The following is a 22,089-nucleotide window of genomic DNA, read 5'->3' on the forward strand; positions in this document are numbered from 1 at the left end:
GCTGTTTTCTTCTCCACTACTGACTTATTAGCTGCTTGAATGACAGGTCCATGACCAGTTTGACCAAAACGCCCCTTGCTACACGTGAGAAATTATTACTCCCATCACTAAGGGGTCATTTGGTTCGAAAACAAGTTATGCTAGGATTAATTATATTGAGATTAATCCTAGCATTATTTTTTATTGATTGTTTGATTTATTATATTAAAAGTAACTTTTGCATTGCATAATTTTTAAGAAAAAATTATTTATTTACAAAAATATCCTCCACTTTATTTAGTAGAAAAAAGGATTTGAGGGACCTCGTGGCTATTTTTGTCATTTTCGTTGTTTTATCCTGGGATAACTAATTTTAGGATTGTTATTTCACCCTCTGCAGCCAGGATAACTCATCCAAGTATTATTTTTAATTCTAGGATAACTTATCCAACATTAGTAACCAAACGAGGGATGAGGTGGTGCTAAATTTTTATTGCACGACTATTTTTCCTTATCCATCATACCAAACAACCCCTAACGACTATTAAAAAAAAAAACTAAGGACTATTCTCTCGATATTTTTGGTTGACGAATAGTGATCTAGCTGATTCAGATTCACACATGTTAAAAAAAAGGGTATATATGTCTAATGGTGTGGTAAGCCGGATAGAATTGTTTCATCGTTAACAAGAAGTTTTGAGTTCAAGTCTTGTGAATAAAAATAATGATAATTAAAGAGCGGTTCTTCCTTAATGGGTCATATACCCGAATTAATTCTATGCCCCAAAACGGATTCTGGACACCGAATAAGAAACAAACAAAAAAAAAGTAAAATGTTTTCTGTATGAATAAGTTCTTTATTGCCAAAATGCAAACCGTATATATTTGGTTAAGATGGGGGGATCTCAACCATCCCAAATGTAGAGTAATTGGATTCCCCCAAATTGAACTAGAAATCTCCGGTTCAAGTCTAAAGTTAAAGAATCTCGCGGCAAAGAACATTTTATTTATTTAGAGTGTTTATTCAAAGCGAATCCTAATTAATCAGATGATATATTTCACCTTTTTTTTTTTTTTTGAAAGAAAGCAATGAGCTCAATTATTATTTAAATCATAAATGAGTACCTCCTTAATATCACATATCATATGCCTAAAGGGAAAAAAACTAGAAGTGTGATACTTCCTTAATTTTTTTTAAATAATAACACGTGAATCCTTCGAAAATACAGTGGATTAGACAGTAAAAATTATAAGTATTAAAATATGTACTGTTCTAAACCGATATATTTTTACGGATTGCTTTCTTTTATGTCGTCCAAATTAAAGACAAAAGTACACGTCTTGTGGTAGTTAATGTGAGAGTACAAAAAATAAAAAGATTGTTTATCTAAAGAAAAAGCATTCTCTTCTTTCATAATAAGTCTAATTAGCTACAGAAATCATCGAAAGATAGAATTAGGCTGAGGGGTAACATATACAGTGTTCCAACAATAGCTAATCATATCTGAATCCACGCCGAATGAGCCATGCACTGTTACGACTTACGTTCCATCACCTAATTTATATAGTTGCGGCGCTCCTCGGTGTTCAGTTCATGAATATGGGAAAATTAGGAGAACGCAATGTTATATGTGAGGCTGAAAATTTACTCGCATTTGTATTAAATTAATAATATACTGGTGTTAAGTATGAACATGGTAAAAATATATTTTTTATTAATTATCTTAGCATACCTCTTCCATCTTAATTTATGTGTCACTTTTTTTTTTTATCGGTTAAAAAAAAGAATGACTCATTTCTATATATATATAACTATTTGATTTTAAACTTGTCATTTATTCTTAATAAGATAATTTATATCCAGTAATTCTTAAAGTCTTGCCTTGCGATTTTTTTTTATTTTTATGACTAAGCCGGGGTTTGAAACCAGAACCTCAGGATATTTTAGGCGAAGGACAAAAATTAAAGATCAGCAATTTGAGGGGCAAAAACTAAAGACCACCCCAAACAAAGTGCAATCGTGCAAATTGCCCCAACCCTGCCCAAAGCTTGTTTCCACTAGAATGGGCTAGGTTAAGATTGGCTAATGATGGGTCATAATCCAACCCACCCAACTTAACTCACTTTTAAACATTTTGAGAAACTAAAATATGATATTCTTTGATTGTAAATATTCTCCCGCTCATGCTTTTCGAAATAAATGTTGTTCTGAAAATCAAATCTAAATACATTTTGAATATATATATATATAAAAAACCTCAAACATAAGCTTTCACTTAAAATAATAAAGATATTAACTGTAAATATTTCTTCATAAGTTGTCCTAACTAAGAGCAGCAAACAGGCGGGTTGGATATGGGTTAAACTAAAATGGATAAGCTTAGACTCTTAAGAAAAAATTTAAAAATAAAGAACTAAAAAAAAATATTTTCAAAATTAAAACTAAAAATTTTAAAATTAAAAAATATATAAAATTTTAAAAATTAAAAAATAATTAAAAAAAGAGTTAATCATGTTTTGTAGCCTCTACACTTCTAAGCAGAGGGCAGTTGAGGGGTCAGTTCATTTTTTTTTGTGCGGAATGCCCTTCAAAGGCAATGGTCTTTAATTTTTGCCCGGGTTCGAATCCACGCTTAGTAAAAAATAAATTCAAAAATCGTAAGTTATAGTTTGGATTCACAAGGTAGAGTTTTACCTCAAACTTTCCTTGACCAAGCAGAGTTTTGCTACGTTCAGGCAAAGTTCGAGGCAAACTCTTCCTGATAAAGCAGAATCAAACTCTGCCTTAAGTAGAGTTTTGCCTTCAGGCATGACAAAACTAAGGTAGAGTTTTGTCTTATACCTGAAGGCAAAACTCTACCTTAAGGTAGAAGTTTGCATTAAGGCAAAATTTTTTATTCAGTTGGAATTTTGCAAAACTCTACCTTAAAGCATAACTTTATCCCGAATAGCCTAATTTTGCTACGAAACTCTGCCTTGTGATTTTTTTTATTGAGCTGGGGTTTGAACCAGGACCTCGGGGTATTTGGCGAAGGGTAAAAATTAAAGACCAATGCCTTTGAAGGGCAGTCGTGCAAATGACCTGATCAGTTTGAACTGATGATTTGTGATGGGCAACTTGGACTAGTCTAGATCAGTACATCTTCAAAATCACTCTAACCCAAACCTATTAAAGTCTGAATGGATTGGACGGATTACATGAGTTTGGGTTAGTTTTACCAGCCCACGAGCAGCTCATGTACAATAAAATCTTTATGACTACATTCACATGAAAATGGACACATATGTGGATATTATGGGGCAATCATTATCTACCTGCACGCGATGAATATCCCAAACGGAAAAGGGCCTAAAATACCCTCGAACTATTGAAAATGGAGCAAAAATACCCTCCATCCACCTTTCAGCCCCCAAATACCCTTACCATCCACCTATTGGGTCTAAAATATCCCTATTGCTAACAGAATATTCTGGTCAAACACGTGGCATTTTTTTATTGGTTGGCTTATAAAATTAATTAAACTAATTGACCAGATAACCCAAGTGCCCCCCACCCCCTACCCCACGACCCCCCCGGTGATTTTTTTTTTTTTTTTTGAAAAAAAAGTTGACATTTTTTTGCACCCCACCCCGCACCCCTACCCCCCCCCCCCCCCGACGCAAAAAAAATTAATATTTTTGAAAAAAAAAGTTTTGACGTTTTTTTTGGGTTTTTTTAGCTGGGAGGGGAGGGGGGCGTAGGGGGAGGGTGCGGGGTGGAAAAAAAGCCAACTTGTGCCTTTTAGATTTTTGGGGGGTGGGGGGGTGCGGGGTGGGGTGCAAAAAAAATATTGTAGTCTACACTTGTGCCTTTTAGATTTTTGGTTGAAAATATACCATGTTTTTTAGGGTGAGATATTTTTTTTTTTTTGGTAACTCAATTACATTAGACATTTTAATTTATCAAGACATTTCACAGTACTTGTGCTTTTTACTAGGAAGTTGAGAAGCGTAACAATATTTTTTTTGCACCCCACCCCGCACCCTACACCTCCCCCCCTCCCAGCTGAAAAAAAAAGTTGACTTTTTTTTTCACCCCGCACCCTCCCCCTCCCCCCACCCCCCAAACCCCGCACCCTACACCCCCTCCCCTCCCAGCTAAAAAAACCCAAAAAAAACGTCAAAACTTTTTTTTTCAAAAATATTAATTTTTTTTGCGTCGAGGGGGGGGGGGGGGGTAGGGGTGCGGGGTGGGGTGCAAAAAAAAATGTCAACTTTTTTTTCAAAAAAAATAAAAAAAATTCACGGGGGGGGGGGGGTCGGGTCGGGGGGTGGGGGCAGTATCTGGTCAATATTGCAAAAGTTAATTAGTTTAATTAATTTTATAATCCAACCAATAGAAAAATGACACGTGTTTAATGAAAAGATTCTGTTAGTGATAAGGGTATTTTAGACCCAATAGGTGGTGATATGGGTATTTTAAACCCAATAGGTGGATGATAAGGGTATTTGGGGGCTGAAAGGTGGATGGAGGGTATTTTTGCTCCATTTTCAATAGTTCGAGGGTATTTTAGGCCCTTTTCCGTATCCCAAATGAATAAAGGTACCACCTGTTTGCTTAAAAAAATATAAAACCACACTTAAGTAACAGTAGAAACTAGAAACATAGTACTTTGAATTCAGACTATGAACTTTATTAGTTTCGGACGTCACTGAATATACTAACAATAATTTGAAATTTAATGTTTGTACATATTTTACAAGTTTTTTAATATATATACATAATTTGAATTTAAATTATTATGTTCTGCCTAACACGTTTTTTTATCTTCTTTGTTTGTTAATCGGTTTCATTGATTTCTTTCGGGCCTTACTTTCAAAGGTTGGATTCTCGGGGGGGGGGGGGTGTCGAGCCATCCTCAACGGGATAGAAGAACTTCGCCTTTCTTTTGCGTTGCGCCTCTGTTCATGTACACACTGGTATCACTTCCTAAACCATAACGACTAACAAACTTTTAATAAAAACATTCCAAATTTATAATAATAAGAGTTTGCAATCACGGAAAAAATAAACGTTAAGTTTTAACTCATAAAATAATTTTGTTTAGCATTGACTTCCCAATTAAATTACGTTTAATTCCTTAATAAGGCTTTAAATTTGTTTTTCACTATATAATGGGTAACTGGTAAGAAGACAAAGAAAATTGTTTTGGACCACTTGTAAGTTAAATAATTTCTTATAGGAGTAGTTTTTTATTAATCACGTGTGACGGATTTACAATCAATTAAGTATGTAACACTATTACCATTTATATAGAAGATATTCGATTTTTTCGGGGCCAAAAAAGAAGGAAAATTTTGGATTCTCATGCTCCGACTCCTACCCTCCATGACCCGATATTTTCCCCAAAATTCTACCCGCCAAAAAAAACAACACTCTCACTCCAAACCCTAAATTCAAGTTTCAATTTCACCAAATCACAACTTACACACAAATGCCGTCACCAGGCAAAATCCACCGTTTAGAACTCGAGAATTTCAAATCATACAAAGGATTTCAAACAATTGGTCCATTTTACGACTTTACAGCAATTATAGGACCAAATGGAGCAGGAAAATCAAACCTAATGGATGCAATAAGCTTCGTACTTGGTGTTCGTACAGGTCAACTACGTGGTGCACAATTGAAAGACTTAATTTATGCATTTGATGACCGTGAAAAGGAACAGAGAGGTAGAAGAGCTTTTGTTAGGCTAGTTTATCAACTTGTTAATGGTACTGAAATTCAGTTTACAAGGGCTATTACTAGTGCTGGTGCTAGTGAGTATCGAATTGATGGGAAAGGAGTTAATTGGGATGAATATAATGCTAAATTGAAGTCCCTTGATATTCTTGTTAAAGCGCGAAATTTTCTCGTATTTCAGGTATAGTGGTTGCTTAATTGTTTTAAGGTTTAATTTTATTGCATTGGCATTAGGGGTTGTTTGGTAGGGTGTATATAAGAATAGTACCGAATAAAGTGTATTAGTAATGCAGGGATTAGTTATGCTGAGGTTATATCTTATCGACTGGTTGGCGTGGTGTATTAAAAATAACATGCACTGCATAATTTCTATAGAATTATTTGTTTGCAAAAATACCCCCGTATTCTTTAGATTTGAGGGACTTCAAGGGCAATTTTGTCTTGAACCATGTTTATGCTTGTATTAATAGTCTTGGTGTTGCTAATACCATGTTTTGCTATGTATTAGTTAGTTATACATAGCATAATACCAAATAGGGTGTATAACTAATACTTGTCCTAGTTATACATAGGTTGAAAAAGTGTACCAAGCATGGGATTAATAATACCAAAGCTAATACATCCTACCAATCGACCCCTTATAGTATATAATGACAAGTCGACAACTACTGTCTCTCGAAAAGAAATAAAGAAAGTATACAACAACAACTACAACGCCTCGATAATAAGCAAGTTGGGGTCATTGACAGTATTGTATAGGTGTCATTTAATAGCCAACTACAGATAACGGTAACCCTGTATAGTAAATGCAAAAGTGGAACATGAAGAAGATGGGTAACTTGCTACGACTAATTTAACTACACAGTCACACACTAATAGTGTATACACGGACATCATACAATATAAATCCTATTACATTGAAAGTGTATTTTGGTTTGCCGCAGAATTAATCTGCTTTAAATAGCTAGATCTCCTCTGCACCTCATAACATGAGTTGACATAGGGTATTGTCAGGTAGGATAAACTGAGATGATTAGATGAATTATGGTGCACAGAAATGGTATAGAAGAATCATGAACTATCTTTATGGATTGAGAAAAAAATGTGAAATATCTACGTTGTAGTTTCAGAGAATATCTTCCATTGTAGTTTCAGTTCAAGACACATTCCTATCTAATTATAATTATGTGTGTCGCTATAGACAGTAGTAATAATGGCTTGTATTAGCAGAAAAAAAAGGGCAAGTTGTTGTTGCTAATCTCGGTTGCTCTGGAGGTCACTGCAACAGTTGTCATCACATGAGTGTGTGTTGCTAATTGTATTCCTTTGACGTTCTGCCAAAGGAAAATAAGCAAAAGACGGAGAGCTCAGAGCATGCCATTTATGAGTGATTTAGCTACCTATGTTTTTATTCTGGAGTTGGTAAACTGAAATAGCAGTTACTTTCTTCTGCATGTGTTAATGAATGTCTCTTTTATGAATTTTTCGATGGAATTTGATGCAGGGTGACGTTGAGTCCATTGCGTCTAAAAATCCAAAAGAACTCTCTGCACTCCTTGAGCAAATATCTGGATCTGAAGAGTTCAAGAGACGCTATGATGAATTGGAAGAAGAAAAAGCAAGAGCTGAAGAAAAGAAGGCACTTGCTTACCAGAAAAAGAAAACTGTAACTATGGAGCGAAAGCAGAAAAAGGAACAGAAAGAAGAAGCTGAGAAGCATCTTCGCTTACAAGATCAACTGGTATGAGTTTAGTACATCTGTTTTTGAGTGCAGCGTCTTTTTTTTTTGGTTGAACTTGTCTCCATTGATCATTGATGTGCAGCGTCTTGTTTATGAACTAAATGTAAGACTCACCAGTTTTTTTTTTTTTTAAAGCATTATTCATGTATACGTTCATGCGTTGAATTGTGTTTTTGTCCATATCCTTGAATTTTTATTTTCCAGTCATCTGCTTGAGTATTCTGCTTTTTTCTTATTTTTTGTTCTTAACTAACTCTTTATATAAATACATTTATATTTTATTTTTTCCATTAAGTTACTTTTGGATTTATGAAGTTATCATTTCATATGCACTGCCTCAGTCACAACATTTTTATCCCACACTAGCTTGCCTAAAATTTATAACAAGAAATTTGATACATCTTTAGTTTCCTCTTATCTAAAACACATTCCTGTGTGTGTATCTTAGTTATTATCAGTAGTAGGCCCTTGGAGCATTTGATATATAGTTTTGAAGTTATCGGGATACTTTCTGCTCCGCTTTTGGCCTTTTTGGGTAGTAACAATTTCAGGAGAATGAATTAATTGTTTTTTAGCGGCAGCCTTCGCAGAAGTGTCATTTTATTCCCTATTATTGATAAAGATTACCTACTCTGAGTTTTATGGTGACCACCAATATTTTTTTTTTTGAAATTATGGCAACACCCTCTGATTTTTGTTTGTTTGCCTGGCATATAGTGGATGATGGTTATTTTATGTTTTGTTAGTTGCTATTAACTGAAGGAGAAATATTTTGTACAAACAGTTGTCCTCTCGGTGTAACTTGTTTCTATTATTCCTTAATTGCTGTTCCATCTGGTGTGTCCTCATCATTCGTCATCTGCCTTTATTGCAGAAATCTTTGAAGCAAGAGTATTCTCTTTGGCAATTATTTACCATAGAAAAGGATATTGCAAAGACCAATGAGGAACTTGATGCCGAAGAAGCAATAGTCAAAGAAATTGTGGAGAAACTTGGGGAATACGAAGCTGAATCTAAAAAAAAGAAGAAAGAACTAAACGGATACATGAAAGAGATTGCATTGCGTGAGAGGAAGATTGCAGATAGAAAAAGCAAACTTGACAAGAATGTAACTTTATTCTCAAATTCATTAGTCTTTCACATATGTTTTATGAGTGATTTCAATGCTAGTTTCTGCCTGCCTGTCAAGTGAAGCTTTGACTTAAAGGGGCCGCCCGGTGCACTAAGCTCCCGCTATGTGTGGGGTCCGGGGAAGGGCCGGACCACAAGGGTCTATTGTACGCAGCCTTACCCTGCATTTCTGCAAGAGGCTGTTTTCATGGCTTAAACCCGTTACCTCCTGGTCACATGGCAGCAACTTTACCGGTTACGCCAAGGCTCCCCTTCAAGTGAAGCTTTGACTTATAGTTTTAAATGTTGTTTGGATGCTCGGGGTAACATTATTTCTTCTGAACCACATTTAGTGCTTTTGCTTTCAAAGATAAAGCCTTCAGCAATTGTTATGAAGGCTTAGATAACTGAAAAGGTGACAGGACAAACCTGAATAACCTGTTTTAAGATGAGCTATTGCAGGATAGGTTGCCATGACAATTTTTTTCTCTTTTTGTGAGGGGGAGGGGCCTTCACTTTACAACTAGTCTATCCAAAATTTAATCCTGTTGTTATCTGCCACCTTAAAGCTGGTACCTATTACAGATATGTTCTAAGCTGTTGTAATGCTTTTTCAATGACACAAGTGCTCCTTGTTGGATTGGAAAGTATGCTGTTAAATGTTTCTCCAAAGAGGAAGCCCATACACCATTTGCTCACACCATAGATTTCTCTCCCAGACTGAGCTCAATATTCATATGATGAGTTTGTGTCAATCTCCCTGTTTCTGATTTTATTTTAGAGGCATTCACAGAGAAGGGCTATGTTATAATTAAGGAATTGCGTAATACCCAATCCAACAGAGTAATAGGCAGTCAGATAGCTGGTTTTCAAGATGTGATGATTATTGTTGCTATTATCTTTGAATAATCTCTTTATAGTCTTACCTGTCTTAGGGACTGCTGCTGATGTTGGTAAAATTACCAAGGACATCCGGGAGGCCCTAAGTTACTCGGACTCGGGTGCGGGTTCCGATACTGGTGCGGATCTAGATGCCGGATCCTTCATGATCTAAATTTTAAGATTCGGGGATACGGATCCAGTTATGGATACGGGTGCAGGGATTCGGCTAAAAAAATTCAAATATCTAAAAATAGAGTTATAAAACCTAAATTATGGAATATTATGTGGAAAACTTGAGAAAAAAATATTGATCAAGAGGAGAATCCCCCAAGGAGATAAAAGGAAACAGACTGACAAATTTTTTTATAATACAAGGTATTCCATTTTCTTCAATTTCACCTTAGCTTTAGTTTTGATTAAAGAAATCATTGAATCCGTTCAGAATTTCTTCGTCGATTTTGGTCAAAGCATCCAAAATTGGTTGACCTGATCGGGTACGGATCCCACACCTACACCCATGTCGTGTCGACACGGGTGCGGCACCGAAAGTGAAGAGTCCGAGTAACATAGGCTAGGCCTCTATATTAGGTTGGGCTTATTTATTTTCATAGAATTTAGAAGATGTAATAGAGTCTCTAGTTCTCATTTTGTAACTTGGCAATACCTCCTTGATACTAGTAGCTTTAATAACATAATCTTTACTTTTATCAAAAAAAAAAAGAAAAAAAAAGAGGAACTTCATAGAATAACTATATTCCCTGTATACAGTTTCTTTTTGGTAAATAATAAGATTCTACCCCCTTGACGTAATTTAGCATTCGCATCTTGGGATGTGTAATGAGGACAGCACCAAAATTTTTGTGGTTTCACTGTGAGAGCTTTGATACTTGCAGAATATTGATGACTATGGTATATATGGTATTCCTTACTGTTGCTTCCCGAAGATTCAGCAAGATGGATGGCTTGAAGAGATTTATCTGGATGAATGTTTAGAAGTTTAATGAGTTTTACTTCTTGGGCAATTGTTATTGACTATTTTCCAAAATTACTTGTTTATTGTGATAGGTATAATGTTCTATCAAAGGCGTGTGAATGTATTTGAACTTTTTGATTTCTATTATTAAGCTTGCTGATGCGCCAGTCGCCACATTAATCAACTTACTCAGCTTGTCCCACAAGAAGTTCACTTTTTTTTTTTTTGGTCATAGAACAACAAAATCTCGGTTGTCATTAAATAGATATACTCTTGTTTCCTTATTGCTCTCTCATCACTCACTTATTTTTTATTTACTATACAGTTTATAATGTGCTCACTGAATGATGCTTTTATCTTTTCATAGCATGATCTTGTAAAGTTGAAGGAAGAGATATCTCGGATTACGTCAAAAATCAAAAGTACAAGTAAAGAGCTTGATAAGAAGAGAGAAGAAAGAAGAAGACATGCAGATGAGGTGAAGAAGCTTCAGAATGACTTGAGGGACATTACTAAGCAGCTGGATGACTTAAGTCAAAGAAGTCGAGATGCAGGGGGAAAACTTCAATTAGCTGACAGTCAATTGGAGACATATCACCAAATGTGAGTTCTTTTATTGTTAAGAAACTCTTTTACATGAATGAATCTGAGTATTTGTGTAATCTCTTTAACATGTACTGCTGCTTTATTTGTAAATAAATATCTTTGGATAATAATCTAGTCTAGGATATAAGCAGGAATAATTATTTTTTTGCAGTGGTTAATTTGGTCGTAGACTGTTAGGCCTTGTATGTACTGTGCAGTGTTTAGAGTCAGGGTTGGTGGGGACTGGGGGTTCAAAGTGGAAAGACCATATAGTAATTTATTTCTCTGAAGTCCAGACATTTAAACTTTTGGAAATCCAAGGGTGTATCCTAGTGGTCAATTAAGTTGGACGAGAACCAATCACCATGAGGTCTCATGTTCAAATCCCAGCAGAGGCAAACCTTGAAGGGCAGGGTTACTTGATACTTGTGTGTGTGTGGCGTGGGGATGTAGCACGTACCTGTGGAATAGTCCAAGTACATGCAAGCTGACCCAGACACCCACCATCATTAAAAAAACATTTAAACTTTTGCTAGCTTTCCTTTGATTATGTGTTTGTGCCCCTGACCTCAAAATAATATTCTTTTTTTGAAAATGATAACATCTGACCTCAAAATTACATCCTGGGCATGTTTTGTGTAACACAACATTGTGTGTTACTCAGCCCATGACTTGGATGTAGTATCCTATTTGTTCACTTCTTTACAACAACAACAACAACAGCCCAGTGAAATCCCACATCTTGGGGTCTGGGGAGGGTATAATGTACGCAGACCTTACTCCTACCAAGGTAGGATGGCTGTTTCCGAGAGACCCTCGGCTCAATAGAAGCATAAAAAGGGGGTCAGATAAGGTTAAAAGATTTAAAACGATATTGCAATGAAATAATGCAAGCGACACAGTAAAACAGGATAATCAAGGAATTCAAAGCGATATGGAAATGCAAATCACGAAAGCGGCACAGATAAAATAGAGTAATCAAAGGACAGAAAGTAGCAAATAATAACATAAATCAAAGCGCAAGAAATTATAATGCGCTAATGCGCCTACTAATAAGGAAAGATAACGAGACTTATATACTAGCCTTCTACCCTAATGTGGGTCCTCCACACCTTCCTATCTAAGGTCATGTCCTCGGTAAGCTGTAACTGCGTCATGTCCTGTCTAATCACCTCTCCCCAATATTTCTTTGGCCTACCCCTACCTCTTCTGAAACCATCCATGGCTAACCTCTCACACCTCCGCACTGGGGCATCTATGTCTCTCCTCTTCACATGCCCAAACCATCTCAGTCGCATTTCCCGCATCTTGTCTTCCACCGAGGCCACTCCCACCTTATCCCGAATAGCCTCATTTCTAATCCTGTCGCTCCTAGTGTGCCCACACATCCATCTCAACATTCTCATCTCGGCAACTTTCATCTTTTGAACGTGAGAGATCTTAACTGGCCAACACTCCGCCCCATACAACATAGCCGGTCTAACCACCACTCTGTAGAACTTGCCCTTCAGTTGTGGTGGCACCTTCTTGTCACATAGCACTCCTGAAGCTAGCCTCCATTTCATCCACCCTACCCCAATACGATGTGTGACATCATCGTCAATCTCCCCGCTGCCTTGCATGATAGACCCAAGGTACTTGAAACTACTTTTCTTTTGGATGGCCTGAGCACCAAGCCTAACTTCCACGCCAACCTCCTGGGGTGTCTCACTGAACTTACACTCTAAGTACTCTGTCTTGGTCCTACTCAGCTTAAATCCTTTAGACTCCAAGGTATGTCTCCAATCCTCCAGCTTAGTCTAGCTGGAAATTGCAAACATACCATGTTATGGTATCATGGAATGGACCTGCTTTGGTTCTGATTTGAAGTGAGCACCTATGATGCTCTCTACCATGTTCTTCTAAACCTTATTCTACCACACTGAATTTAGATATTTTATTTTGTGATGGTGGTGTCCGGGCTAGCTTGTGCAGACCTTGAGTATTCCACTGGGTACCTGCTACCTTCTACTAGCACAGGTACCGGGTAACTCATCCTCCAAGGCTTAGACAGATGGCGCAAAAGCACCTAATGTTTTTTGCCTTGGCTCGACAGATTTGAACATGAGATGTCATGGTTCTCCTCCCACTTCATTTATCACTAGGGTATGAGTTATCATGAAAAAATTTCTCCCAGAGCCAAGGGACATGTGAACAACATGAGAGAAAACCAGGTTGTATATGGACAACCACTTTTTTGCCTTTATATGTATGCTCTATTTCTGCATGTCCCTTGCCCCTATTGGGGAGTTTGGACAAGCTGCTATCTTGTGCTGCAGAAGTTCATATTTTTTATTACCCATCGTAATTTTGTTATATGGACTGTCATGGGCTCAACAACTGCTTTTACATTGTCATCTTCTCTCTCAGATATTTATATTCTTCTTTGAAGTAAATGTTCTAGATCTACCTTTGTGCTAGGTTTCATTTGATGAAGTCTTGTGGTTTGGTTTTACAGTAAAGAGGAGGCTGGCATGAAAACTGCGAAACTAAGGGATGAGAAGGAGGTCTTAGATAGGCAGCAGCGTGCTGATATTGATGCTCAGAAGAATCTGGAAGAAAATCTTCAGCAGCTTGAAAATCGGAAGCATGAGCTTGAGTCTCAGGAGAAACAGATGCAAACTAGGTTGAAGAAAATTCTTGATGCAGTTACCAAGCATGACGAAGAACTGAAACGGGTGAAAGAAGAACAGCGTGAGATGAAAAATAAACTTAGACGTTCCAGGTTGGTCAGATTGAGCTTTGATACATGCTTCTGGATACCATGACTTATTTCCTTGTTTTACAGGCTCTGGCCATATGGAAGTGCAAGTAAAGTGCATTTCTATTTACTTGTGGTTTATGTAAATAACTTGAAGTATCCGTTCTTTCGACAGAGAAAAACACGACAATTTGCGGAAACGACTCGATGAAGTAGAAGACCAACTACGTGAATTGAAGGCTGAGAGACATGAAAATGAGAGAGATGCCAAATTGTCTCAAGCAGTTGAAACTCTGAAGCGTCTGTTTCCTGGTGTTCATGGTCGGATGACAGATCTCTGCAGGCCAACACAGAAGAAGTATAACCTGGCTGTAACAGTTGCAATGGGCAGATATATGGATGCAGTAGTAGTTGAGGACGAACAAACAGGAAAAGAATGCATCAAGGTTTGAAAGCAACAGTATCATATTAGCAATACTTATAATGTCAAGTAGTTAAGCAGTGCTTATCTGGTTCCTCTGCCATAGTTAATTAGTGATTACCTGATTATAACTATTAACTTCCATATTAGTGATTGGTGCGCTGGTTGAGTGGCTCGTCAAATGCTTCCTTTACGTATGATGATGTGGGTTCGAAACCCAACTGCAGCGTCTTTTTTTTTCAAAATACAATGAGGTGGATTTTTAAGCTGTATATCCTTCTGCTACTCCTAATATTAAATGCTAGTCTTAGTCGTCCTGCTTTCAAATAATTATGTTATCTATACTATCTGAATTTCGAGCCGTGGAAACAGCCTCTTGCAGAAATGCAAGGTAAGACTGCGTACAATAGACCCTTGTGGTCCGGCCCTTCCCGGACCCCGCGCATAGCGGGAGCTTAGTGCACCGGGCTGCCCTTTATACTATCTGAATTTCATCCCATTAGTATCACAGATGTCAATTTCCTTGGGGCAAATTATGCTTCTATATGTGAACTGTACCTCTTATGTACTTTAATCAGTGTAGTATATGAATGAACAATGGGCAATTGAAGTGTTGTTATATATGATAACTTTTAGGATATGATATTCCCTTGAAATGCTTTTGTTTACAACTAGACTACGGAGCATTTTTCCGACCCTGGGACAGTGGATCCAGGAAGGCAAGCAAAGCGCTTGATTCATTGTCCATAAATTGAGATGCTCTTTTGTACAGCTTTGTTATGTGTTTATTGCCCCTATATTTTCCATTGTGATAATTGTACCTCTACGTGCTTTGTCATGTGTAGTATTTGAAAGAGCAAAGACTTCCTCCTCAGACATTTATACCTCTTCAATCGGTCCGTATAAAGCCAATAGTTGAGAGACTTCGCACGTTGGGCGGAACTGCAAAGCTGATTTTTGATGTCATACAGTATCCTGTGCTGTTATGTTAATTATTGCACCTAATATACTAATTATCCATATTCCTCAACCATGCTCTTCTCTATGATGATGATGGAAGAATCTTAGCAGAAGCTATGGGGTTTTATGCTTAACAGTAACACAGATTTGATCAAGCGTTGGAGAAGGCTATTTTATTTGCTGTTCAGAATACCATTGTTTGTGATGACTTAAAAGAAGCTAAGTATCTTAGCTGGAATGGAGAGAGACTTAAAGGTAAAATGGTGCTTTTCACTGATGTACAAAAGAAAGTACTTCCTTCTTACTATACAAGTTAATCTTGGTTTAAAAACACATGCATTGCTTGCAGTTGTGACTGTTGATGGAATTTTGTTAACAAAATCTGGTACAATGACTGGTGGTACTAGCGGTGGTATGGAAGCACGCTCTCACAAATGGGATGATAAAAAAATTGAAGGTCAGTTGGGTTCATTATCCTTGTTTCTGGTTGGTGGCATAGTCCTGATTCCTTTTTCCCCGGTTTGTAGGGCTTAAGAAGAAAAAAGAAGGTCTTGAGTCAGAATTGGAGGAGCTTGGATCAATAAGGGAGATGCAGCTTAAGGAGTCTGAAGCATCTGGCAGAATCAGCGGACTTGAGAAAAAGATTCACTATGCTGAGATTGAAAAGGTTTACTATCTATTCTTAAAGTTTTGTGAACAGCCATTGTTCTGCATCCCTTCATAATAGTCCTCTGAGATACGTTGACATCAATTTTTGGTTTAAGATGCTGTTTTAGCTTCTTATAAAGTTTGATATAGTGACGGGGGAAAACTATTCTCATCATTCTTCCTTCTTTCACGGAACCTTGCCATCAACCTCTGGAAACCAGTGATACCAGGGATTTATAGGTGGGGCAAGCAGAGGCTGCAAGGGTTTGTGGGTAGGGAGTTCTGGGGAGAGAGAGTAAACGAAGTGGAAGACAGTGGTTAGACCAGGAGAAAACAACTATGAAAGTTTGATTTTGCTACCATAATTCTCCCTTCTTGGTGATGTTATATTTTGTCGTATGTCCAGGCACATAAATACTTTCCAATTGTTTAGGCCAGTGGTTTAGTCCTCATGCCTTATAGGTTAAGGTGACAGTATTAATAAAACTTACATTTTTTCTTCATCATGCAATATGTTTATTGTCATCTCTAAACTTTTTAGTTTGCTGAGGTTTCTGTGTGTTTTCTTGGGCTCCAACTTCAGCTTTATTGCCTTTGTTCCAATTTATAGGACATTCTATTTTGAGATGTCTCAAATACTTGACACATTTTGCTGATAAAATAAGTACTTGATACATTATTGAAATAATATTATTTATAGAACTCTCACTTCTTTCAAGAATGAAGAAAGTAAGCTATTAGTGAGGACCACCAGCAATAAAGCTAGTTTTGTATCTTCATGGAAAGTAACTATTATATGAAAAGAAGTAAGAGAACATTTTCTTTATGAAAAGAAGTAAGAGAACATTTTCTTAATCAATTCCTATGATCACAAACCTTACGATTTCATTCGTAGGGCCACCCGAGCATGACCTCCTTACGTTATTGGCTCATTCAGTGTCAATCTAGTTGTTCATCAAGTTTGTGGCACTTATATTGTAAGGGTGTAAAAGTTATGCTTTTGTACTCTTAACTGATTTATTGCTGCAAATTGTGGTAAAATTTCATTCTCTTAACTTATTTGTTGATGCACAATTTCCTACGAAGGAAACTGTCTGTACTCTTCAGTTCTTCTTCAATAATTAGATAAAAAGGTGATGTACTCACATTTATACTACAACACGGTTCAAATTTTTATGTTAATATCCTTATCTAATCAAAGTAGGACAGTTGAACAGGGCACAGAAGGAATGTTTGTCAAAGTTTCTGTAACAAAGTAACACTTTTGCATCTTGAGATATGGCAAGGATCATGGCTGAATGCTAGTGTCTTTTGCCTTGCCTTTCACTTCTTTCACAGCATATTAATTGTGTATCCGTGCCAACATACTGTTGCTTATTGGCCTTTGAGATTCTCTATGTTCTGCATCTTGTAGTGCTGTTAGTTTGAGTTGTTTCTTGCAGAAAAGCATTGCAGACAAACTTCAAAATTTGGAACGTGAAAAGGGGAGTATTGAAAATGAAATTGGACATATACAGCCTGAACTTGAGCAGGTGTTTATACTTCTTATAGTTTCCTTGGTTTTCATTTTATAACAAGGCTCTCACTAAGAGTTTCTGCAGTTGAACAAAAAAATTGATGCAAGGGCGCAAGAGATCTTATCACGAGAGAAAAGGATCAATGATATTGTTGACAGAATCTACAAAAAATTTAGTGCATCTGTTGGGGTGAAGAATATTCGGGAGTATGAGGAGAATCAGCTCAAAGCTGTTCAGGAAATGGCTGAAGAAAGGCTTAACTTACATAATCAACAATCGAAGATTAAGTCACAGTATGTTTGCTCTCTGATTAATGTTGTCCTTGCTCCTTATAATCATTAGAGTAAAGTCAAAGATAAATTGCCACCGTCTTAATCACCTGACACTCAGATACCTTTTCTCATATTTCTCTGCCCTTAAAACCAAACTAGTCTCTGGAACTTTTTAAAAAAATCTAAACTTGTTTTTTCGAGTACTTTACTGTCCGCATCAGTAGTTTCAGACTAATAGTATTATTAAAAGCTCGTTAAGGTTTTTAAAATTGCATTGTCAAGTTTCGGCATAGTTGCGGCACTTGCCACTTTATGAATTCAAACATGTCTCAGGCTGGAATACGAGCAGAAGCGGGACATGGATTCACGAATTGTAAAACTAGAATCAGTCCTTAGTAACTTAAAAGAGAAGTTAAAGGAGGTTGAGACCAAGGAGGTGGAGCTGAAATCATCTATGGAGAAAGCTACAGAGGAGATAGATGATTACATGGAAGAAGTATTAGGTATGCTTTCGGTTCCAAATTTTTCTGCAATAGCCCTTTCACTAGCTTTTCAGCCTTGTTGACTATATAATTTCTATATACTTTTACTTAGTATTAACAAAAGATGCCTTCCCAAACTCTGTAAAAGCCACATCAGATAAAATGCATTTTTTTGATAGGGTGAAATTCTACCATAGTATGCCTCTTTTATGATAAATCAGATTACAGCAACAACTGCCAATTTCTAACTAGTCTGAAACATGGAAAAATATCATAGCATGATACTTCAAATTATTCTTGTTTCTTATTTTACATTTTGAAACATGAGAAGGTGTGTGTGTGTGTGTGTGTATATATGTGTATCAAAGCTATTGTTTTGGTATCATGTTTTCTTTTTTGATGTAAATTGGAATTAGTTGAAGATGCTGAGACCCTACAGTTCATAGAAAATCTGTATAAATAGACAGGCTAAACTCTTCTTTTGCAATTTTTGTATGTAATAGCACTTTCTTAGTGTTTTTTTTTTTTTCATAACTGATGTTTACCTTTTAAAAAAACATCTCCTGGTACTTCACAAAATGCTACATGTATTGCATAAATTGGTAAGAGGGAGTAGCAATTCCTGATGATGGTAATTAACTAGCTATACATTCACTTGTTGTTCATCTCCTCCTTTGCATGTACTTTTCTAGTAATGTCAGGCAGCTGAAGGCCCAGTATTTGTTGTTAACTTAGTCATTCCGTTTCTTATGTTCCCACTATGCAATAACCAGTATGTCCTTTTCTCCCAATATGTAGTCCATTATGGAATTTTATCACCTCCTTTTTACAGCATGGAAGTCCAAGTTAGAAGAATGCGAAAAGCAGCTGCAGGAGTGGCAGAAAAAGATTTCTGCTGAAACAACTAGCATTACCAAACATAACCGTCAAATCAAATCAAAGGTTTGTCTGCTCAGTGATAATTTCCTGGAGAAGTTCTTTCTTAAACTAGTCTTGGCTTCTGAGCAGCCACTCCGTTTTGCTAATTGAGTTCGTAAATGTTGAGAAGACCTATTAGGAAAAAAAACAGGAGTATATGAGTGGTTTCTTCTTTAAAAAAACATGAATGTATGAGTGCTTCATTCTTTGTTTTACAGGAGGCACATATTGAGCAGCTAAATTTAAGAAAGCAAGAGATATTGGAGAGATGCGAACTGGAGCAAATAGAACTGCCCACCATCTCTGATCCAATGGATACTGGAGAGTCTACACCTGGCCCTGTTTTTGATTTCAGTACATTGAGTAGAGCGTATCAGCAGAATATGAAACCAGCTGAAAGGGAGAAGCGTGAGGTGGATTTTACACAGAAAATTGCTGGCTTGATTTCAGAGATAGAAAGAACAGCTCCAAATCTGAAGGCCCTTGATCAATACAAGGATCTATTGAAAAAGGAGGAAGATGTTACTAAAGAATTTGAAGTGGCCAAAAATGAGGAGAAAAAAGTTACTGATGAATACAATAAAGTCAAAGGGGCCAGGTATTATTAATCTCAATGCTGCAATTCACATTTATCTCAATATAATTTCACCATGATATTCCCTGGACGTCAGTATAAATCAAGTGAAGTGGTTACTCTACTTGGTGGGATGAGGTTACAGTAGCATGCTATCAGAAGGGAGAGCGTTAGCCTATGGACCTGTTTGATCTGTGTCTGCTTATTTACGGTTGTGCAGTCGTGCTTCAATTAATGCTTTACAAAAGAGGGATATGTAATTTTCTGGAAAGGGATAATTGCTTTAGATAAGTTTCCAAGAACCATGACATTGATCTTCTATTAAAACCAATCTTTAATTCCTAGCTCTACTATGGTATGAACTTATCCTTAAATCATCCTTTGCAAGGAACTATGGGAAGAGACGCATGAGGCACCCAAAAAAGGAAGAGAGAAACACATGGATTGTTGAAGCATGTTTTTTGTTGCACTCTTGGTGGTCATATTCTTGATTATTTTGATATGCACATGATACAGTATGCTCCTGCTAGGTCCTTTCTTCCCCTTTTCCCTTCTCTGGTGTGGTCTTCCGGATATGCATTGCTTTGATTAGATGTATGGGATAGTCCCTTTTTATTCTCATCCAGTGAAAAAAAGAGTAGCAAATGTCGACTACCATATCTGTCATCCTTCTTTTTACAGTGTTGAAGTCTGCTTGCAGGTATGAATTGTTTATGAAAGCTTTCAATCATATATCTGACAAAATTGACAAGATATACAAGCAACTCACAAAGAGCAATACACATCCTCTCGGTGGGACAGCATATCTTAACTTGGATAATGAAGATGAGCCATTTTTACACGGTATTAAGTATACCGCTATGCCCCCAACAAAACGTTTTCGGGATATGGAACAGCTTTCAGGAGGAGAGAAGACAGTTGCAGCACTTGCATTGCTTTTTTCTATCCACAGGTAAATCTATGTGGCTTTTCATGATTCATAGTGCCTGCAGGAAGCAGGGAAACGAACAACTTAAATCTCAGAAATTACAGTGTTCATTTGGCACAATTTTCATCTACTTTTTCTTCTCTAGTCATGGTTGGCAATTCCTCTGAGTGGAGTATGTTTTCCCAACTACTTCCACTTTGACATGCAAATATCTGCAAGTTTGAGCACATTATATATGGTGTTGTAGTGTTCATATTTATTGAACTTGAATAGTTGATTATACTTTTTATCTTATTTCCTTCCATTTGAACCTTCTTCAAAACATTGTTTCTCACTTCCTGTGTAATTTTCAGTTTTAGACCTTCTCCATTCTTCATTCTGGATGAAGTTGATGCTGCATTGGATAATCTGAATGTTGCCAAAGTTGCTGGATTCATCCGATCAAAGTCGTGTGGAGGTGCTAGGCTTACTCAGGATCCTGAGGAAGGATGTGGCTTCCAAAGCATTGTTATCTCTCTCAAAGACAGCTTTTATGACAAAGCTGAAGCATTGGTTGGTGTTTACAGGGATGCTGACAAAGGGTAAGATTTTCTGCAACCCCTTCCCTTCTCCTCTTCTTACATAAAATAATGAGTATAGCTGGATTTTAACGTCAACATGCTTTTTTTTTTCCCCTTACAGTTGCTCGAGGACATTGACATTTGATTTGACCAAGTACAAGGAATCATGAAAGGACACTTGTTCTGCCGCAACTTCAGCGATATTTAGATTGTATGTAGCTGATCTTTGATTGTTGTTAATATAACAGTTTAAACGTAGGTAGATTGGTGTATAAGTGATCTTTAACAGTTCACATGTTCCCAGTAGTTTGAAGCTTCACAATACTGTTGCCACACGCTAATAGTGGCTAGTATCTGAATGTCGTTTGCTTATGATTTGATCAGATTTTGGAGTACTGCATGTTGTGACTGCTTCTTTGCTTCGAAATCTTCACTATCTACAAGGATACATTGAGATTATAGCATGTTACACGAAAGCGTGGAGTATTACACGTGGGTCACTCCTGCTTTTTTGTGAAAGACTGGATTCGCCCGTTCTGCCACAAATACTTTCAATTCCACTGATTAGAATTCGACAATGAGTTTTAGGCGGTGATTGTGAAGTATCTTTTTATCGATCCTAATTTATGTATAAATTCCGAAATTATGATTGAACCGAAGAGCCCCAAAGTCTCATGGGTATTATAGAACTAGGGAATCTATTCGCACTATGCGCGGTCATTATTATCAATATCAACATCCCAATAATGAATATAAAATATTCGCTCGTTTCTATTATGCAAAAACATTTGAACTAATTCAAAAGCTAATTCATACACTTCTATAGCCAGTGATTTTAGTTTCTCTTGAAGCAAAAAATGCGCTGATGTAGTCGCCGCCAGAGCAAAACAAAGGACTATCTAAATTGATTCGTTTATGCGAATAAGCCCCAATTATCAAAAACCATGGCGATGTCATAATAGCGTCCACGCATAAGCAAATCACCTCTAAGAATAGGAAGATGGTCAGATTAAGGTATAGGACTTTTCTTTTCTTTGGGCAAATACCATAGACGACTTTAAAGTTAGCACCGATCAT

At 36.9% G+C, this 22,089-nt stretch overlaps 1 protein-coding gene across 2 annotated transcripts; it reads left to right on the forward strand.

The window, feature by feature from the left end:
* Window positions 1–5,284: 5,284 nt before the first annotated feature.
* LOC132607813 (structural maintenance of chromosomes protein 1) lies at window positions 5,285–21,789 on the forward strand. Of its 2 annotated transcripts, XM_060321893.1 has the most exons (19): window positions 5,285–5,882; window positions 7,206–7,442; window positions 8,317–8,550; window positions 10,775–11,010; window positions 13,490–13,756; window positions 13,908–14,178; window positions 14,999–15,123; window positions 15,259–15,368; window positions 15,463–15,570; window positions 15,641–15,780; window positions 17,204–17,293; window positions 17,363–17,571; window positions 17,884–18,053; window positions 18,865–18,974; window positions 19,169–19,548; window positions 20,225–20,476; window positions 20,806–21,033; window positions 21,134–21,223; window positions 21,397–21,789. In XM_060321893.1, exons 1-18 carry the CDS (start codon window positions 5,454–5,456, stop codon window positions 21,180–21,182), a joined length of 3,645 nt encoding a protein of 1,214 aa, XP_060177876.1. In that variant the 5' UTR covers window positions 5,285–5,453; the 3' UTR covers window positions 21,183–21,223; window positions 21,397–21,789. The 2 variants fall into 2 exon arrangements, with proteins under 2 accessions (XP_060177876.1, XP_060177874.1); XM_060321891.1 differs by lacking the exon at window positions 21,397–21,789 and having other exon boundaries at window positions 5,286–5,882; window positions 21,134–21,395.
* Window positions 21,790–22,089: the final 300 nt, after the last annotated feature.

Source organism: Lycium barbarum, chromosome 1 (assembly GCF_019175385.1).
Source record: "Lycium barbarum isolate Lr01 chromosome 1, ASM1917538v2, whole genome shotgun sequence".
Taxonomy (NCBI): domain Eukaryota; kingdom Viridiplantae; phylum Streptophyta; class Magnoliopsida; order Solanales; family Solanaceae; genus Lycium; species Lycium barbarum.

Coding starts and splice junctions, on each gene's coding strand:
- LOC132607813 (XM_060321893.1), top strand. CDS start 5,454: ATGCCGTCACCAGGCAAAATCCACCGTTTAGAACTCGAGAATTTCAAA. Junction 17,294..17,362: donor TACAGCCTGAACTTGAGCAG/GTGTTTATACTT, acceptor GAGTTTCTGCAG/TTGAACAAAAAAATTGATGC. Junction 18,975..19,168: donor ACCGTCAAATCAAATCAAAG/GTTTGTCTGCTC, acceptor TTTGTTTTACAG/GAGGCACATATTGAGCAGCT.